The sequence below is a fragment of the Terrapene carolina genome, unplaced genomic scaffold (assembly GCF_002925995.2).
Source record: "Terrapene carolina triunguis isolate 2854851 unplaced genomic scaffold, T_m_triunguis-2.0 Scaffold96, whole genome shotgun sequence".
Lineage (NCBI taxonomy): Eukaryota > Metazoa > Chordata > Testudines > Emydidae > Terrapene > Terrapene triunguis.
This window is the reverse complement of record NW_020664447.1, coordinates 22,439,100-22,457,399: the sequence shown is the minus strand read 5'-3', so window position 1 is coordinate 22,457,399 and position 18,300 is coordinate 22,439,100. Positions and strand designations below refer to the sequence as shown.

At 40.6% G+C, this 18,300-nt stretch overlaps 1 protein-coding gene across 1 annotated transcript in view; it reads right to left on the bottom strand.

The window, feature by feature from the left end:
• Positions 1–15,221: 15,221 nt before the first annotated feature.
• CD44 (CD44 molecule (Indian blood group)) overlaps positions 15,222–18,300 on the bottom strand; it is an 88,188-nt gene continuing 85,109 nt past the window's right edge. The window contains exon 12 of the mRNA XM_026651192.1: positions 15,222–16,479. Within this exon, the coding sequence (XP_026506977.1) occupies positions 16,263–16,479 (217 nt within the window). The 3' untranslated portion in view covers positions 15,222–16,262. The remainder of the gene's footprint in view (positions 16,480–18,300) is intronic.

Here is an 18,300-nt window from a genome sequence, read left to right as displayed (position 1 = left end):
GCTTACCCTGGCGAGCCGCATGCCAACGTTGCCGACCCCTGTCTCAGGCTGTGAGCTGGAGATCTGCATGTGCAAGGAGTACAGGATCAGGCACTCAGTCCATCTTACTCAGGCAAAACTTGAATGAGTTTGGCCTAGGTAAAGGATTCAGTATTTGGCCTCTTAGCTTTGCCTTCATGTAAATGGACCAATGACACAACAATGGGACCACTTTAATAGGGTAGCGCTATAGAAATACCTCCTGCCTTCTGAAACATTTATAAGAAAAACAAACAGTATATTTTTGACCAGGACAAGTGGGATTTATTTTTCTTTTATAACAATCAATTCTTGTTAGGCAAATACCTGTTGGACTTAAGGTCATGACATTAATGAAGCATATTTAATTAGTAAATTAAAATGACTACAGTCAATTACTTAGTTAAAATCAACAACAAAAATTACATCATGGAAAATTCCTTATGTGGCGAATCAACCACATGGCATACAATTCAAGACAAAAAACCATGGAATTGAAAATGTCACCTGTCCACAAAGCAGATACATTTTCAGAAATTTGTTGTAGGGCCCTGGTAGTCTCCTGAGGTTTATGTGGGTAAACTATATATATTTGTGTATTGATGTGCCCTTATTTTTTAATCTCCTTATATTTTTAAATCAGTCATATCAGGTATTCTCTTAATTGGAGTTGAAGGTAGTGTAGTGTGTAGCTGAAGTACTAACAGCTGTCAAAGCATGGAATCCTTATAAATACCAATTTTTATACATTGCTTAAGCATGATGATCAGTGCCTCTCCTCACTTTGTGTAGATAACATAGCTATCTATGTGTAATTTCAGTGAATGTGCATTAAGACATAGTAGAAAATTTGATCTCTGTTTTGAAAAACTCTTTTCTGGTTGTTTTTGGTTTGGTTGTCTGGGTTGTGTTTATTTTAGACATTTAACTGAATAATTTCCATGGCTTGATAACTGGTTTTGTGTGTTCGTGTATAAACAACACTTCAATGCATATCTTGTTTTGATAATGGTCAAATCCTATATGCAGCCCACTCGTTGTAAATATGTTATTGTTAGTTTTCAACTATCTAACCAGCATTGCGTATGAAATTCCCTGGCACTCAGTGAAAGTGATTGCAGTATGGATTTGCTGCACTGTGAATGCAATAGTTAATACATTATGAATTAATGTGCATGTAGCATGATGAATTTAGTTTAGGAGTAGATTCTCCTTGTTCACTTGGCATGTTGGAACCGTAGCAACATAAGACTAGTAAGTCACTGTGTAAATTAGCACAATGGTCAGAAGGAAAAATTAACTTTACTGTACTCTCCCTCTGGGCACCATGTCTATCTTTGGCAATATGCGTAGCTTACAACAAGGAATCCATATTCACACAGCAGAGTTTCAGGATTCCTCTGACTCACTTTCAGTTACTCATTGACTGCAGACTCCAGCGAAGAAACTACAGTCAGAAGACAATGACTAAGCCTGACATTTAGTCTTAAACAGAAGCACACACTTGACTGCTTACTTTATTATGTGCCCTGGAATGCAAAGCATGAACCTTCATTTCATTTCCTCTGTAGAAACAATCTGTGAGTAAGATTTATAGAACCATAAGTACATGGATGGACTAATGCTGTTTCCATTATCAAATAAGGATATTAATAGATATTGAGAATTAAGCACAAAATCAAGTGGATGTCAGTTGTGCAAAAAAGGACAAAAAATGTTCTTTGGTTGGTGTTCATTTATGCTTATTTGATTTGCAAAATTATACGTCCCATGCAATGCACATATGGCAAATATATATAACGGCAGGGATATTGTAAAACCTGTGCTATGAGTCATGTCCATGAGCTTATAAGAAAAAATCCTCATTTCTGGACTGAAAACTGAAAGTGTTATGAAGTGCAACTGATGCTCAGTAGATCTGAGACACCTCGGGAGAGATGCATCAAGCCAATTAGTTCCTAGAGACAAGGGGTCCTGATTCTCCTCACAGATGAAAGTAACTCCATTAGCGTCAATGGAGTTAAACCGGGGTAAAACTGGAATGAGTTCAGAATCAGGCCCAACCAGTGGGGGGATGTGTGGTTTCTTATGAGACGTATTATGTTTCCATTCAAACTGCATGTTCCACAGTACTCCATGTCTTTCCTGCTTACTTCTAGGCCTTACATGCTTCCTCTCAAGAGAGACCCACTCACTAGCTAGGATCCTTCATGTAGAAAGAAACAAAACAAAAAGATAAGCTTGATATTTTCCTTCTATTGTAAATGTTTATCTGGGACTTGAAGTGACGTATTGTACAGTATCTGTAGCACATTTTGTTTGAAAACTAATGAATGCAAACGATAAAATTTCTACTAATTCTGGGCTCCTTTCTTTTATAGTGTAGTAGGAATGCCTTGTTGACTAAGTAGATTTTATATAAGTAATTCAGAACTTCTCTTCCTTACAGTAATACTTTAGCCATTTGCTTTAAATGCGTTCTTACTGTGTGAACCGATTTCTGTAACTTTCATGTATAAAACAAACTGGACATTCTTTATATACTGGAAATAATCAGTGAATACAATATTTCACTAAGTGTTGTACCTTTTCTGTATATATCATCAATAAATGTTGATTCATAATTCTCATGGTTGATATTTGTGTGTATCGTACACCAATTCATTTGTTGAAACCACAGCCTAAAGGATTCCTCCTTTCCACTAAAGAATACCAAACTGCCTTATTATTTAGGGGCCACACTGAATATGAAGTACTCCAGTTATGCACAGAACAGATATAGCACAGTGGGAGTAGCAAGCTCCTCCCTGCCCTGCTAATGCATCTTACCCAGCTCTGGATTCACCGCCTTTATGGTTCAACAGTTACTTCACTCTCCATGCCCATTTAATCCAGTGCTTGGCCAACAAAGAGGTGGGGGTGAAGCTGCTAATGCCAATAGTGAAGGTGATTCTCATGATATGGGCAGCTGTTTAGTAGGTGATGGACTGAGATCAGCCACTCCAAAAAGCCCCATTCAGTTACAGTTTGCTAAATCTAGGAGGGCTCGGGAGCATTGAAAATCCTTGAGCAAAAAATAATGTGATTCTTATTCTTTTAATTGAATGTCTGTATACCACAGCCATGAAGCTATAGAAAGGCCTAAGACAAAGTTGTCACCGGAGCTGTGAAAACTTGAAATTATGTGAATCCCTAGCGGTTCTCAAACTTTTGTACTGGTGACCCCTTTCACATAGCAAACCTCTGAGTACGACCCCCCCCCTTATAAATTAAAAACACTTTTTTGTATATCTAACACCATTATAAAAGTGGGGTTTAGGGTGGAGGCTGACAGCTCACGACCCCCCATGTAATAACCTCGCGACCCCCTGAGGGGTCCCAACCCCCAGTTTGAGAACCCCTGCTTTAGAGTTGTTTCAGGGAACATTCGTGCAAGTGATATATTTTGTTTGCATGAACGATTGATTGGTGGAAGATTGTGTGCTCATGAGAATGTGTTCACCTGGTGCCAGGAATCATTTTATGGCCTTCTTGATGTTTGTGGCAGGGCACAGAAACAAAGCCATGTGACTTAAGTGCTCAACTGATTTTTATTGCTAGTCACCTCTGCTAGCCGCTACTCCCATACTGAACTAGTTACCATTTCTTGGATATGAATTTGAATAAAAATGAATGATCTGATTGGCTTTCTATTCTGAACTGTAGAGATTGGATCTGTATTTGCCTAAGCATCAGAAATATCAATCCATAGCTGTATTCTCCCAGTATTTGTAGTACATAAATATGAGTGTTATTTTATCAATATCACACTGCAGGATGTGGAGTTATACCAAGATACGCACATGTCTTGGTGGGGGTGGGGGAGGTTTTTAAGCCCAGTGGCATATTTTATGTCCTATTTTCAATGTTATTAACTGAAATTCTAATTCTAGAGAAGCCTGCGAGTCCTGTTACAGAGAAAGGATAACACTGAACACATGACCTCCTTCCGCTGTCTACTAAAAATTAAATCCTGCCTTGTTAGTTTCGCTGAAATATGAGGTACCTTTGCAGAGAAATCTGTTTAATATCTGAGTTATAATTAGAAGATGACAATGGAATGACTGACTGTCACAGGTGGTGCAGCTATTAAATGTGCTGGGGAAGCTAAAATATTTATTGTCAAAGTGGAAATAATTACAATTAGTATAATTACAGTTATATGATTTCTATCATATGAAATGATCAGTCCTTTAATCTGTGAGATTTAATAGCCCGCAGGCTGTGATCTTATTAGCTCTGACAAAGCTAGGAAGGGGCAAGCATTTGCTTGTGAGACTGCTAAGGAAAACCCAGGGTATGGCAGAAAGTGGTGTTGGCAGTCCAGTAGCTGGCACTCTTCCCTCTGAGTCAATCATGATCCAATGCCCCAGTATGGTGACAGAGGGGATTTTTTGGACAAAACTTAAATCAGAAGTCCTGATCACTCTCAGTCATTAAAATGCCTCTTGAAATTAGTTGGACTCAGGATTCTCCTTCACTTCCTGGCCTAATCTGGTGTGTTGTGCACTTTTACACCCCTTTTATGCTCTTCCAACCCAGAGACGGTTTCTCTGTATTGGCACATCACTTTGATAAGCTTGAACCATATTTTGGGATCCTTTAGCATGAAAGGAACTATAACAAGATCTATGTTGATTACATTCCAAAGCTTTGTTATGTTAGATGCATAGAAGAAAAATATAGGATGAACAGAGGACACTCCTAGCTAAGTGCTCCAGGTGAAAACTCTCACTTTCCAACCCAGCCCCCAAAATCCCCAGTCCTAGAGGAGAATTCCTTTCCAACATGACTGTGATTGTTTATGGAGTGAGCCCTTCTTTATCAAGGAAACAGGTGCCATGAAGTAGAGTAAAAAAGGGTACCTTGTGGATCATTTACTAATAGCAAAAGCAGTTTTTTTAATCCCTTTTCCCCCAATCCCCTGAGGGCATGTAAGAAAATAATAATGAAGAGGAGGTTCTCAGAAAAGCATGAGAATGTCATGCAATTCCCAGATCTTATGTACATCCTTTTACCATGCACTTTGCACTAGATGCTGTGTATACAGGAAGAGAAGTAATCAACATACTGAAAGAAACTGGTGCACCCAAAGTTAATACACCCCCAGGAAAAATATTAAAACTGATGTGACTGTGAGACCTGAGGCAGAATTAGTCAGCTATAATAGATCCAAGTGTAGTCACTTATACTGGCCTAGTAGTATTATTAATATTTATTTATAACCGCAGCCAAAGGCCCCAATCAGGGTCGAGGCCCCACTTCAGGAGCTGAAGTAATTCTGTTATGAAGTGGGACATCTGAGTTTAGGTGCCAGTTTTCTGGGCTACGAGGAGTTGAGGGAATTACAGAAGCAATAGGCTTTGCCATTATGTGGAGAGAATGAAATTAATGTCTCATCTGCATTAGAAGCAGTAGGGAGGAAACAAGACTACGTGCAAGTCTGCATCTTGTGGTTGTAGTGATCTTTGTAAGGCAGTCAAGTATTGCAGTAATGCACATGACATACATGTACAGACAGATAAAGTAGAGCACTGAATTCTGCCCAGAGGAAACTGTACTGACAAGCTGTGAAAGGAGCAATGCTCCAGCCCTCCTCCATCAAAGGGAAGATTGCTGATGAGGCTTAGAAGGAAAAGGAGAAGAGGGATATTAAAAATGGTACATCTGTGAGATCCCTCTTCAAGCTCCAAGAGGGTCTGAGAGGCCTACAGCTCTCCGAAGGAAAACAATTAAACAAATCTAGAAACTGATTTTGCTCTCATGATTTAATTCTAGTCCAAGAGACAGAGTTTGCATGTGATACTATAGACAGGCGAGCATGTTTGCAAAAGTTTAGGCATCCCAGACTAGAACACAAAGCATTTAATAAATGAGGTATTATTTCATACACCCAAATATCGTGTGTCCATTGTAACATATTTACCATCAATTTCCAGAATTGGCACTTTATCACTGGGATGATAGGAGGGTATGGCTAGTTAGAGTCTTCCAGGTATGATGGACCTATTCTGGGAATAACACTGTTTGGCTACTGACATCTCTGTGTATTGCAATACAGTATCTGTGAAGGTGCTTTTACTGACACTCCTGGGTTTAGGAAGTGCATAAAGTAGCCAGGTCTTGGTAAGCTATATAAGCTTTTATCCTTTCACTTTTTGGTCACTACCTCAAAAGCAGGTAAAGTCAGTTACTACGTCTGAATTGGAAAAGGGACCACACATGCACTGCTCTCCTGCCTGCATACACCCCTCCATCCTCTGGAAAAACACCCACTGTGATCTGAATGGAGGAGGCTGATGCTGAGGCGCACAGAGGGTAGAATATGGAGTGCCTTTAATAATGTTTAATGATGGCGGTAATGATTTAAAACTGTTGTTCTGTTGATTGCTGCAGGATTTAGAGCAGAGGGAAATTAACAGCTGGCTTACTCAGGTCAAAATATTCCCCTCCACCCCCAGCTATATTCCGCCAAAGGGAACACAAACCTAGTCTTGTAGGGCCAGATTTCAAAAGTATTTAGCTGCCTAAAGATACTGGTAGGCATCTGATGATTCAAAAGCATCTTAGCATGTTAAGCCCCTAAATCATTGATGTTAGGCACCTGCTGTGATTTACAGAAGGACCTATGCAGGTTAGGCACCTATCTGCATCTTTAGGCTTTTTAAATATCTTTGAAAATCTGGTTTATAATCCTTACTCATGGCCATAATTACTTGGTTGAGTAAGAACCTACTCCCATGAGTCAGGGCTGCAGGACTGGGCCTCACATGGCCTTTGTGAGTGATTTGAATTCTTTCATTCTCTCCTTTGTCATCCTACATTATTTCTCAAAGACAATATTCCTTGTGAGTGAGAAATAATTAATAGTCTCATGGGGTGAAATTCACCCCTTTAGAGAGGGCCACCACAAAAGGACCCACAAAAGGAGGCACAATAGTCTAGTGGATAGGGCACTGGACTAGGATTTGGGAGACTCCTAGTCAATTCCTGGCTTGGCCACTGGCCTGCTAGGTAACCTTGGGCAAGTCACTTCCCTCCTTATGCCTCTGTTTCCCCAGCTGTAAAATGGGGATAATGATACTTACCTCCTTTGTCAAGCACTTTGAAATCTAAAAATGAAAAGTGCTATATCAGAGCTAGGTGGTGTTATCATTATTAAATCCCATTTACACCCTATTTTCAGGACATAAGGCCTTGTATTGCCCCTCTGCACAAGGGTGAATTTAATCTCTTATGAACAAGTGATTTTTGATCTACTTTGCTGTTTATATCACTGGCTTTTAGAAAAATGAAATAGCATTCATTCACAACTTTTTGGAGCTAATGGAAGATGTGTTATTAGCAAATGAATCGCAAAAGAAAGAAGAAGAAAAGGAAAGAGGAGAAAAAGAAACTTACTTCTAGCTGCAAATTTCACTTTTTTCTCTGGTGAATAAGATGAGCCAATTCTGTCAAATAACAGTAGCTTTTTATTTTTATTAATAATTTGAGAACAGATCTTTTATTATAAAAAACCATCCACATTTGCAAACTACAACAAACAAGTACAGGTTTTGTACACAATAGCGTCACTGCATGATTGAAGCTCAAACATTGAATCTCTTGTGGATCTGAAAAGGAAAACAAACCAACCCATTGCTCTAGAGTTTTGTGGTGAGGCTCTCATCATTTAGGGTTCTAATCCAGAGCACTTGCAAAAAAGAATTTTCCCTCCCACTCCCAGGGTTTGTGGAATCATAGCAAATGTCTGCTGGGACCACTGTGTCTTGGAACTGAAGGAAGCTAAGGCATGCTGTAGAGGCTTGTTTCCACTCAAGGCAAGCACTGTCAACTTGGGGGAGTAGGGAACATTCTGCAAGCTGGGAGTGGAAACTTTCCACCCAGGAGCCACAGTGAGGGCACTGACAGAAACCTGAAACAGCAGCCCTGAGCTAAGTGCTTTCTGTTCCAGAGGGGAGGTGGACAAAAGCTGTAAATACAGCCCCAGGTTTAAGGTTTGAACAGGAGTAAAAAGTATTCAGTTCAGCCCTGGCTGCTCTGGGTAGAAAGAAGGCATGAGGCCCGCATTCACTGTTCTGCTTGCAGAGAAAATGCGGTCACTGATAACCTTCTAAGTATTTTCTAGGTTAAGCCAGTGACGGAAAACAAACAGCGCCAAAAAAAAAAAAAAAAAAAAAAAGTGAGAGAAAATAATGCCAATGGCTCGAATTAAACCAACAAATGCAAGAAAATTCAGCTGAAGCTCTATCCTTAACCCAACTTGCTTGTGCTCTGGTAGGTAAGGAAGTTCAAACCTACTACTAAACTGGTGTCCTGGAGAGAGTTTCTAAGAGGAGCAGCACAGAATTCACAACCCAGGGGGAAGTGAAGCTAAGATGGCTTAAAGTAAACTTTGCACCATCCTGGTCCTGAGCTGCTCTGAGGGCTGGAGGAGCCCCCAAATGTAATTTAGCCCTGGAGGCCTGTCTAACTTTTGGCATCCTCCCATGCCTGCAATCTCTACTCCCAATACACCTCTCCTGCCCCCAAACCCACCCCACCATGCTCCCTATGCCAGTACTTACAAGCAGGGCCAGTGCTACCATTAAGGCAAACTAGGCGGTTGCCTAGGGCGCCAAGATTTGGGGGCGCCAAAAAGCGGTGCCCCCAATTTTTTTTTACAGCGTTCCTACACCCCCTCCCCAAGCGCACGGTCGCCGCTCCACTTCTCCCGCCTCCCAGGCTTGCGGCGCCTAACAGCTGATTGGCGCCGCAAGCCTGGGAGGGGAGGAGAATTAGAGCGGGGGGCGCGGTGTCGGGGAGGAGGCGGAGCAGAGGTGAGCTGGGGTGGGGAGCTGCCGCACGGCTCCCCGGGCCGGGGGGGTGGGGAACTGCTGTGGGGGTGCCTCGGGGCGGGGGGGAGGGGAGCTGCCGCAGGGCTTCCCACCCCAGCTCACCTCTGCTATGCCCCCTCCCCGAGCATGCTGTCGCTGCTCCACTTCTCCCGCCTCCCAGGCTTGCGGCGCCAATCAGCTGTTTGGCGGCACAAGCCTGGGAGGGGAGGAGAATTAGAGCAGGGCAGTGTGCTCGGGGAGGAGGCAGAGCAGAGGTGAGCTGGGGTGGGGAGCTGCCGCACGGCTCCCCGGGGTGGGAGCTGCCGTGGGGGGAGGCCACCTCAGGGCGGGGGGGGAGCTGCCGTGGAGGGGGGCGCCTCAGTGTGGAGGGGGGGCGGGGAGCTGCTGCAGGGCTGGGGGGGGGGCAAGGTGGAAGTTTCGCCTAGGGCGCGAAACTTCCTTGCACCGGCCCTGCTTACAAGAGGATCACCCGAGGGCAGCCTTATGGCTGTCTGCCTCAGTTTCTGCACCAAACAAATTCTTCCCAGACAGAACCAGAGCTTTTAGGTCCCCTTTACAACACCCTTGCCCTTTACCTGGTATAAAGGGGCCAGAGCTAGAACCAGGCTCTCATTCCTGGTGTATAGAGAGTGAATAAATGATAATAGATCAATTTTATCAAGGTGTTATTCCATGGTCCATTATTTCAGCATGAACTCTGAGTGTGCCTGGGTATTGTAATCTTATCTTACCTTAGCCCCTTAAAGCTACACAGGGCAGGGGAGCTTAGTTCTACGGCAGTGTTAGCGATAGGTAAACCGAGTAAGGAAAACATTAGATGCCTCATTCCATCCCCAGTTCATACACACCTGTCCATTTCCACAACTAAGCTCAATGTGAACCATTTTTTTCAGAATCTGCTCTCTTCACTTAAAGCTAAGAAAATGTTTACATGCCTTCCTGAATCAAGGCGTAAATGAGATCAGAATTTGGCCTTTTTACTTGAAGAAACAATAAATTTTATTTTGAGCAATCCAAAAGAAACAAACTGCTAAATGACATACAAAAATATACATGGTTTTTAACTTCACAATTCTATCTTAAAATGGCTAAAACATTATTTTCCTCTCAAAGCTTGTGAGGGAATAAGCAAAAACTCTAATTGTTTCTGGATTTCTTTTCAGCAAGTTTTTGTCTGGAAAATTTTTTTATGGTTGAGCTAGAAATAGGGATTAGTGAACATTATGGAGGGTAGTTTTGTGATTTTTTTAAACAATTGTACTGAGCTTTACAAGGTACTCAAAACCAATTTTAATTCACGAGTCTTATTTCCCTGAAAATTAAAATACATTCTGTTTTCCAGTGATGCTGCAATTATTTGAAAACATTTTTTTCCTGGGTAGAGGAAAGCCTTTGCTATGTATAAGGAATAGAGGAACTTTCCAAAAATATAGTCTGGCACAATGAGGTCCCTATATATGGCATTAAAACGACGTCTATTTTTTATGAGAATTTTTTCACTCCCCTCTTTGTTCCTTTTGTCTGTCTCTCTGCCTTTGGTTTTCATTCTGATCTCTCATCAATTTTCATTTTAATTTTATCATTGGATTTTCTTCTCTATTCCTTTTTTCCTAAGCAGAACTCAGTGATGTTTAAGTCAAACTTTCAAACCCCCATATTCCAGTGGGTTCGAAATTAGATAAAAGGGATTCACTTGTCCCCAGAAAATTTGAAAAGAGTGGAAAAGGTTATAATAAAAAATGGTGACTTCCCTTTAAGCCAGTGTTTCTCAAACTGGGGTCGCAGCTTGTGTAGGGAAAGCCCCTGGCGGGCCAGGCTGGTTTGTTTACCTGCCCCGTCTGCAGGTCCGGCCGATCGCGGCTCCCACTGGCCGCGGTTTGCCGCTGCAGGCCAATGGGGGCTGCTGGAAGTGGCAGCCAGTAAGTCCCTAGGCCCGCGCCGCTTCCAGCTGCTCCCATCGGCCTGGAGCAGCGAACCGCAGCCAGTGGGAGCCGCGATCGGCCGGACCTGCGGACGGGGCAGGTAAACAAACCGGCCCGGCCCGCCAGGGGTTTTCCCTCCTTTAGCGGCGACCCCAGTTTGAGAAACACTGCTTTAAGCAGTGCTTACAGGCAAATACCATGGTTTAGATGTTTTCCAGGTGACCATGGAACACATGCTGACTGTAAGGACAAAAGTAGAGCTTTCATTGACTTCAATTGCCTTTCCCCTTGAAAAACAATCAGAGTTCTTAAGGGCAGGAGGCCACCTCTGATTGAGGACACTTTTAATAAACAGCAACTTTTTATTATCACTACTTTCCAAAAATTGCAATACTGGGAAATGTTCAATATTCACAGCTGACTTGAATGTGGGCAATGTACATGCATACAAAAGTGGATTTTCATTCCATGTTAACTGGTAAAACTCCATAATTCCTCCATGAAAAGGGAAAAACCAACAACCACAAACCTGCTTAGCCTGAGTAAACTTTAAAAACATAATAATAGGTGCCAGAAAGTATTGGCATGGACAGTTCCAGAAGCTGTGTGTTAAACACTGGGAAAGTACATCTTTAACAATAGCTTTAAATAGAGATAATGAAGACAAAAGTATAATCTGAACCATATTTAAAGGGCATCATTAGTCACCTTTGCCAAATTCACACTCTGGTTTTCTTTACTTTGAGTAGGGAAAGCAGTTGTTCTTAACAGCAGACATGTGCACTGGGTATGTACTGCTTGCCACCTGGCATAGTAAGAACTAGATGAGCTGTGAGTGGGAGAGATCTCACATTCAGCTTACAAACAGTGGGAGGAAAGCTCATTGGGAAAGATCAGTTCAGGTTTTTTTTGCCTAGAATTACATGTTCAAGTGTCAGCTGCTAAGTACCAGTTCTAGTGAAGGGACTTTCCCAGTGAGTAACACAGAGATTTCACTCTCACTGCACCACTTCTCTTAACTATCTCACAAACTTCTTGCTGCCTACAGCATTCTCTCTCCCATCCTAATCACATTAAGCTCTGTTCCCCAAAACACCTTACTCCATTAAAGTGAATGGGAGTCTTGCCACTGACTTCAATGGAGGCATGATTTCACCACAGGCAACTTTGGGTTTCAACATTTTCTTCCCTATATCAGAAAGCTAATCAGTATCCAGATCTATCACCTGTGTCTATATTTATCTAAATATAAAGTATCAAATCTAATTCAGTCTAATCAACTTCAACTAGAGTAGTAGGAGCCATGAGAAGCTTACTAAGATGAAGTAAAAGCTTTTGGCTGCAATATTGAATAACTTCCCCCAAGAAGCCAATCTAAATCCAAATAGTCCCCCCAACTGCTGGCTCAATGAAGTTCTTTGAGGCCTTGTCTACACTATGGGGGAAAGACGATCTAAACTATGCCATATGAGTTATGTTAGTAATGGAACTCAAGTCGACATAGCTTAGATACCGCGGGGTCCACAGTACACTATGTCGATGGGAGACACTCTCGTGTTGACTCTCCTTATTCTTCTAGTTCTGATGGAGTACCAGAGTTGATGGGAGAGCGATCTGTGGTCGATTTAATGGGTCTTCACTAGACCCGCTAAATCGACCCCCAGTGCATTGTTCGCCACAGTGTTGATCCCTGGTAAGTGTAGACAAGCCCTAAGTCTCCTGCGTCTCACAGCTAATTCTGAGAGGGAAATAGTTACTTTCCTGGAGACATTGAAAGGTTAATTAAGCACTTCCCTAACCAAGGCGGGAGTCTCTGTCGCTGCACAGTTCCATTACTCTGTGGTAATCAGGGCCCTGGTAATGATCTCTTTGGAAGTCTCCATCAGCATGCTAAATCCTTCCAAACTACTTAATACAGGGGTAGGTTCTTGTTACTGTCAAATTACACACACAAAACATCCCTGAGATGCCAGCAAAAACATAGAAATATCAGACTGGAATTCTGATTCCGACTGACTTTGTGGAAAATATTTAAAACACTCCCTTACCATAAAGCTTTTTACCATAATGTAACCCTTCTCACTTCTCTGCTTCAATAAACCGTTCTTTATAAATCATCCAGAAAACATGGGTGAAGTCATTGATTAGAAAGAGAGCGACTATAGTCACCTCTCACTCTTAATACACTCGATGCTTTAGATAACCTTTCCATGTAAATTCAAGTATTGGCTATATTTCTTATTTTCAGCACTGTTTGAGGTAATTGAACACCATATGCTGCTTACAAGGTTGCCCTATACTTTGCTTTTTCTGAGTTAAACCCGACTCACTGGAAAATTAAGTGGTGCCTGCAAAAAATATCGGGCCCATGCACACACCAAATCGATCTAAGTTAGTGGAATTTCACTGGTGTGACACAGATGTAAGGGCTTGATTCCATTAAGTGCTGAGCCCCCTCAACGGCCACTGACTTCAATGGGAGGTCAGCATCTTACAGGATTCAGCTCTAGGTGAGATGAGAATTAGACTCATCATCCAATTTCTAGAGAAGCCAAACCACCCATTTCAAACTGGCAAGCTGAGTTTTTTCCCCAGATGAATGAATGCTTGGAAACCCCACACACAATGTTAGTAAAGCATGCAAGAGTACAGGCAGTTTCAGCTGGGTGTAGCCTACGGTTTACAACCATGTAAATAGACCTGTGGCTCACTGGTACAAAGCAAAACAAACAAACAAAAACCCTAGCTAATAATAATGCCAGTCTTATCTTTTCCCTTAATTTAGAATCAAATTTATTTTTGGAAGCTCAATTTACTTTTTTTCCATGTTTCTGGTTAAAATTTAGAGAGGATTCTTTCTTCTTTCTAATTAATCTGTTAATAAATATACAAATATATCAAGGGTGCTCTGTAATAAACAAAAAAAATCCCCAAACAATAAAAACCCCACCTCAGTACAAACAATTGTTATACGCATGAAATGACAATCTAGTTTTGAAACTATAATGCAAATTAATTATACATATGGCACATGACATCTTAATATGAATCACTTTTGCATATATAAAATAATGGCACTGCTTCTGTAGGAGAGATTGCATGCCACCTTATCAAAAAAATAAAAAACCAAACCTCCAAAGAAGTCATGATGTCCTTGCCATACTAGATACTGAAATTGAATAATCTGGGAAGGAGATGGCAGATTTCCCCATTAAATATCTAAATAGGTATATTCCTATTTAGAGTAAGAATTAGAATGTGTAACATGCCAAAGCCTGTATTTAAAGAGGTCTTTGCAGAGACCCTATGTTCAGCTAGGATTCAAGAGGTGAATAGGCCTTGTTCTGACCCTCTGCTTTGATCAAATTTTATGCACAGTGCCCATTTAAATGCATCCTTCAAGAGACCATTCCGATTTACAATGGCTGATGGAAAACACTGTCAAAAACTACTTCAGGAATGAAAAATGTCTGAAGGAAACAAATATCCCACAGCATAATTGAGTTATGTATGTTCATGACGGGATGAGAATGTTGACATTGGACCATATTTACTGATGATGTAAACAGGTATAACTCCATTGATTTCAAAGCGTATGATCATATACAGCCCACGAACGTGTGACTTTCTACATATGAAACAGCCCTGTTCAGTGGGCCAGCACATATGCCACTTAAGCAGTCAAATTAAGTCATGCTTTGCTGGCCCTCTTGCACAAGGGTGAATTTCACCCGTGGCAATCTGCCTGAGAAATGTTACCAAGTTACAGTATGTCATTAAACAAACACTTATGGAGAGCTGCTAAAGATCTACATTGAGAAACACAACCTCAGCAATTTCATGCATAGTGGTACGAATAAAGCACAATATTAGACAATTCTAGCTGAAATTTTAACTGCTGAAGTTTCTTTAAAAAGGAAATTAAAATAAATGACTTTAGTGGGCTCTTCTCAGTTCATTAAGGATCCATGGTCAGTGAATGGGACTATTTTGCTTAACTGACTAAACATTTAACAGTTCCCATCCCATGGTGCATAGGGTCCTCATTGATTATAATTACATAATGAATTGTTTTTACTTAGATTTTTCCTTAAAGTGAAGTTGGATAGACTATTGCTGGTAATTCGATTTCTTGCTGATAATATATTCAATCAATTCAGTGTACGGTACTGGCTGCCATCTTAGTTTACACAAATACTTTACATAAATGGGATGTACAAAGGGGAGGGAAGCATGTGGCAATGCAGCAGCAGCTATTTTATGTTGTTGGAATAGTTTTCTTTCATTTTCTTTGATCTTTATGCAGTTTTCCAACTTCTTGTTTCAACAAGTGAACAATATTTCTCTTGGCATTTTTAATAAGCAGAGTTTAAACAAAAAGATGGATGAAGTAGAATCCAAAAGAGAACATCACATAATTTTAATTTGACTGTTAAAATATCAGCAAGATAGTGTAACATGCAACAATTATGGGGAAAAACAGGTTGTGCTAAGCTCAACATCTTATGATACATCTGAGAGCAGGGAAAGATAGAGCCCTATTCTGCAAGAAACAAAATATTGCCATCTTGTTTGATCATTTCCTACTGCTAAGTTTTGAAATATGTGTTTGAGTTGTGGTCACTGCATTTATTTGTCAACTTAACTAACAAGGTTCACTAGGGAACATACTCAAAATATGATTGATGGGGGGGAACAGCAACAGACAGCTTTGAAACTGAAGGATAACTGCACAGATTGTTAAGATAATAAAGAATAGAAGATTATTTATCAGCTCAAGTTTTCATGTCTTTTCCCACTCGCCCCAATAAAAATTATTGACATTATATATGCCTGGGCATTTAAAAAATAGAGATAAATAGTTTTGTCCTTTTGGGGTTCTCTCATTGTAGCCCCTAGTTGTAATCATTCTAAAATGTCACAGTTTGCCTATACCAGCAGATCCTGAATGCACCTGACAAACTCCACAGGGCTGAAAGGTGATTTTAAAAGACTCTGGTGTAATACAAACTCTACAGAAGCCCTTTTTTCTTTAACTCTATTTTTCTCTAGATGTTTATTCCTCACTTATGCTCATACCATGTAAATTTAGTATCATAAATGCCTTTGAGATGGAGTGACTAGATATTTCTGTATTTCCACTTAGTGAAGGTGCTGCAACTGGAGAAAATATGATTTCAACTAACATCCCTCCTTACATATAAGTGTCTTCCAGGTAGGAAATGGGAACTACCAAATTTATGCAAGTCTCAGGCGCTTATATCAGAAAGCAATGTCAATTTTTTAAATTTGGACCTGATTTTTAAAAATATTAAAAAGAAGAATAAAATGTATGCTTAATTATGCTCAAAAGACGTCAGTAGCACATTGCATCTGTGAGTTCCAGGCCCAGTTCCATGTGATTTTGATTTCCCCAACTCTCGATCTACAAGATGGACCAACACTATTACATCCCAGTCTTCATGTTAGCCTCTTGTTGATTTTTCGTTTCGTCTGTGGTCAGGAATTCATCACATGGTCCTGTTCCATTATCTGGCTGTTGTTTATTTACCAAGTGCACCATTTCTTGAGATTTGCTGGCTTCTCCATTCAGTCCACCCATCTTCTTGTCTGACACTGACCCTTTGCCATTGTTAATCACTAGCTTTTTCTTCTGCCCACATCTAGTAAAAATAAGCAACACAAATGGAGATTATGGAACTGGGAAGCACAACATACAGAATAGATTTTCTAGAAAGGGGGCAAAGGAAATAAAACTTGAGTCTGTCAATGGAGAAAAGCTAAAATATAATACATAAAGCTTTTGTCTTTAGTGGATATATTAAGTTTTTCAGGTGGGATATCCAAAAGTATCCATCACTGCCCTTATTCTGCTCCCATCGACTTAAGTGGGAACACAGTTCTTTTGAAAATCCCATCCTTCATATATTGCTCAGTTATTTTTAGAACTAGGTCCGAAGGTTCAACTTTTGGAACTGGTAATATTTGGATCCAGGGTTCCAACCTATCTCCAGTTATCCCAGAGGGTCACTTTTCTCTTCTGTTCTCTTTTTAGTGTGTCAGGACTAGAACCATGCTGACAGTAATGGAAGGGGTCACAATGCTATCATCAACAGTTTGGCTTGTTAAAGGCTATATTAAGGATGGAAAATAAAGACTGGGCTTAGATATTATGCTTCAGATTCTCAGCTGCGTCCTGGATGCAGCTAAGGATGAGATCACAAATAAGTCATTTGAGGCTTTCTGATCCTGGGACTGGTTCTATGCTGACCAATCCCTCATGTAGTTCTGAGCAGCCTTAGTACAGCTACAAACTATACCTGCTGACTATGGCCCCAAAAGGTTGATATGTCAACTGACATGCATTATACTGCATCAGCACTCTGGAAAAAAGGGGGTGGGAACAGCCACTGCTTCCCCCTAACACACCCTATGTTATGCTGTAGGAGGAGTGGCATAGAAGCTAGCTGTGCTGGTTTTATACCATTCAGGGATATCTCATGGAGCTGGTTAAACTGGCTTTCTGGTTATGTTGCACAGTTAAATATAATTAATTAAAGACACACACACGCAGCACTATTCTTTGAAAACAACTACAATGTTTATGTAAACGTGTTTTAAAATGCTTCCTGCTTTGGCTAAGTGAATTCCATTTGAACTACTAATTTGGCAGTTAAATTATTTCTCCATCTTTCGTTTGAATCAAGTATATATATTTTTTGCCAGACAGACATATGACAGCTGTTTTAGCCAATGTGACTGAGAGCAGATCCGCCTTGTCTCAATTCGCTATGTTTACATTATGCAACACATGTGAGCAAATTCAGCCCTGAATTACTCCCACACAACACCAATAGAGAAAATACTATACAGTAATGGGATTCCATGGGATGTGAGGCAGAGCATTATTTCTTTCCAAAATGATATCTAAAATGTGCAGCATTTCATCATGGATTGTGGACAGAAGGACCCTCCACAATCCATGAATATTGTGGAGAGGCTATTCAGACTGAAGGCGGATTCTTTACATAAAATATTCATTCATTTTGTTGGGGCTCTACAAGTCATGCTGGGCTTTGGGTCACACTATTTCAAAATATAACCCACATAGGAATTGTGAAAAAGGGAAAATTTAAATGATAAGATCAAGCTATTCCCTATTCACCAAAATGATCTACTTCTTTGGTTGGAATTTCTAAGACATTCTGTGGCACATAAACCTCTCAACTAGAGAGGCTCAGTCTCTTGAGCAATTCATCGAACATTTCTGTGCTTTAGGCAAGTCAAAGATTTCTTGTGAAAATTGGATTCTGAAGCATTAAAATATATACTTCCTGACCAGCCTGTGTGAGAAGGAGAATGAAACTATATGTGATTGGTTGGTTAAAGTTCAATTAAGTATTGGAAACACATCATAACTTAGCTGGTCATTTAAAAATATATGTGTGAAAGCCTTCCAAATTCTACTTTCTAACTCTCTAACA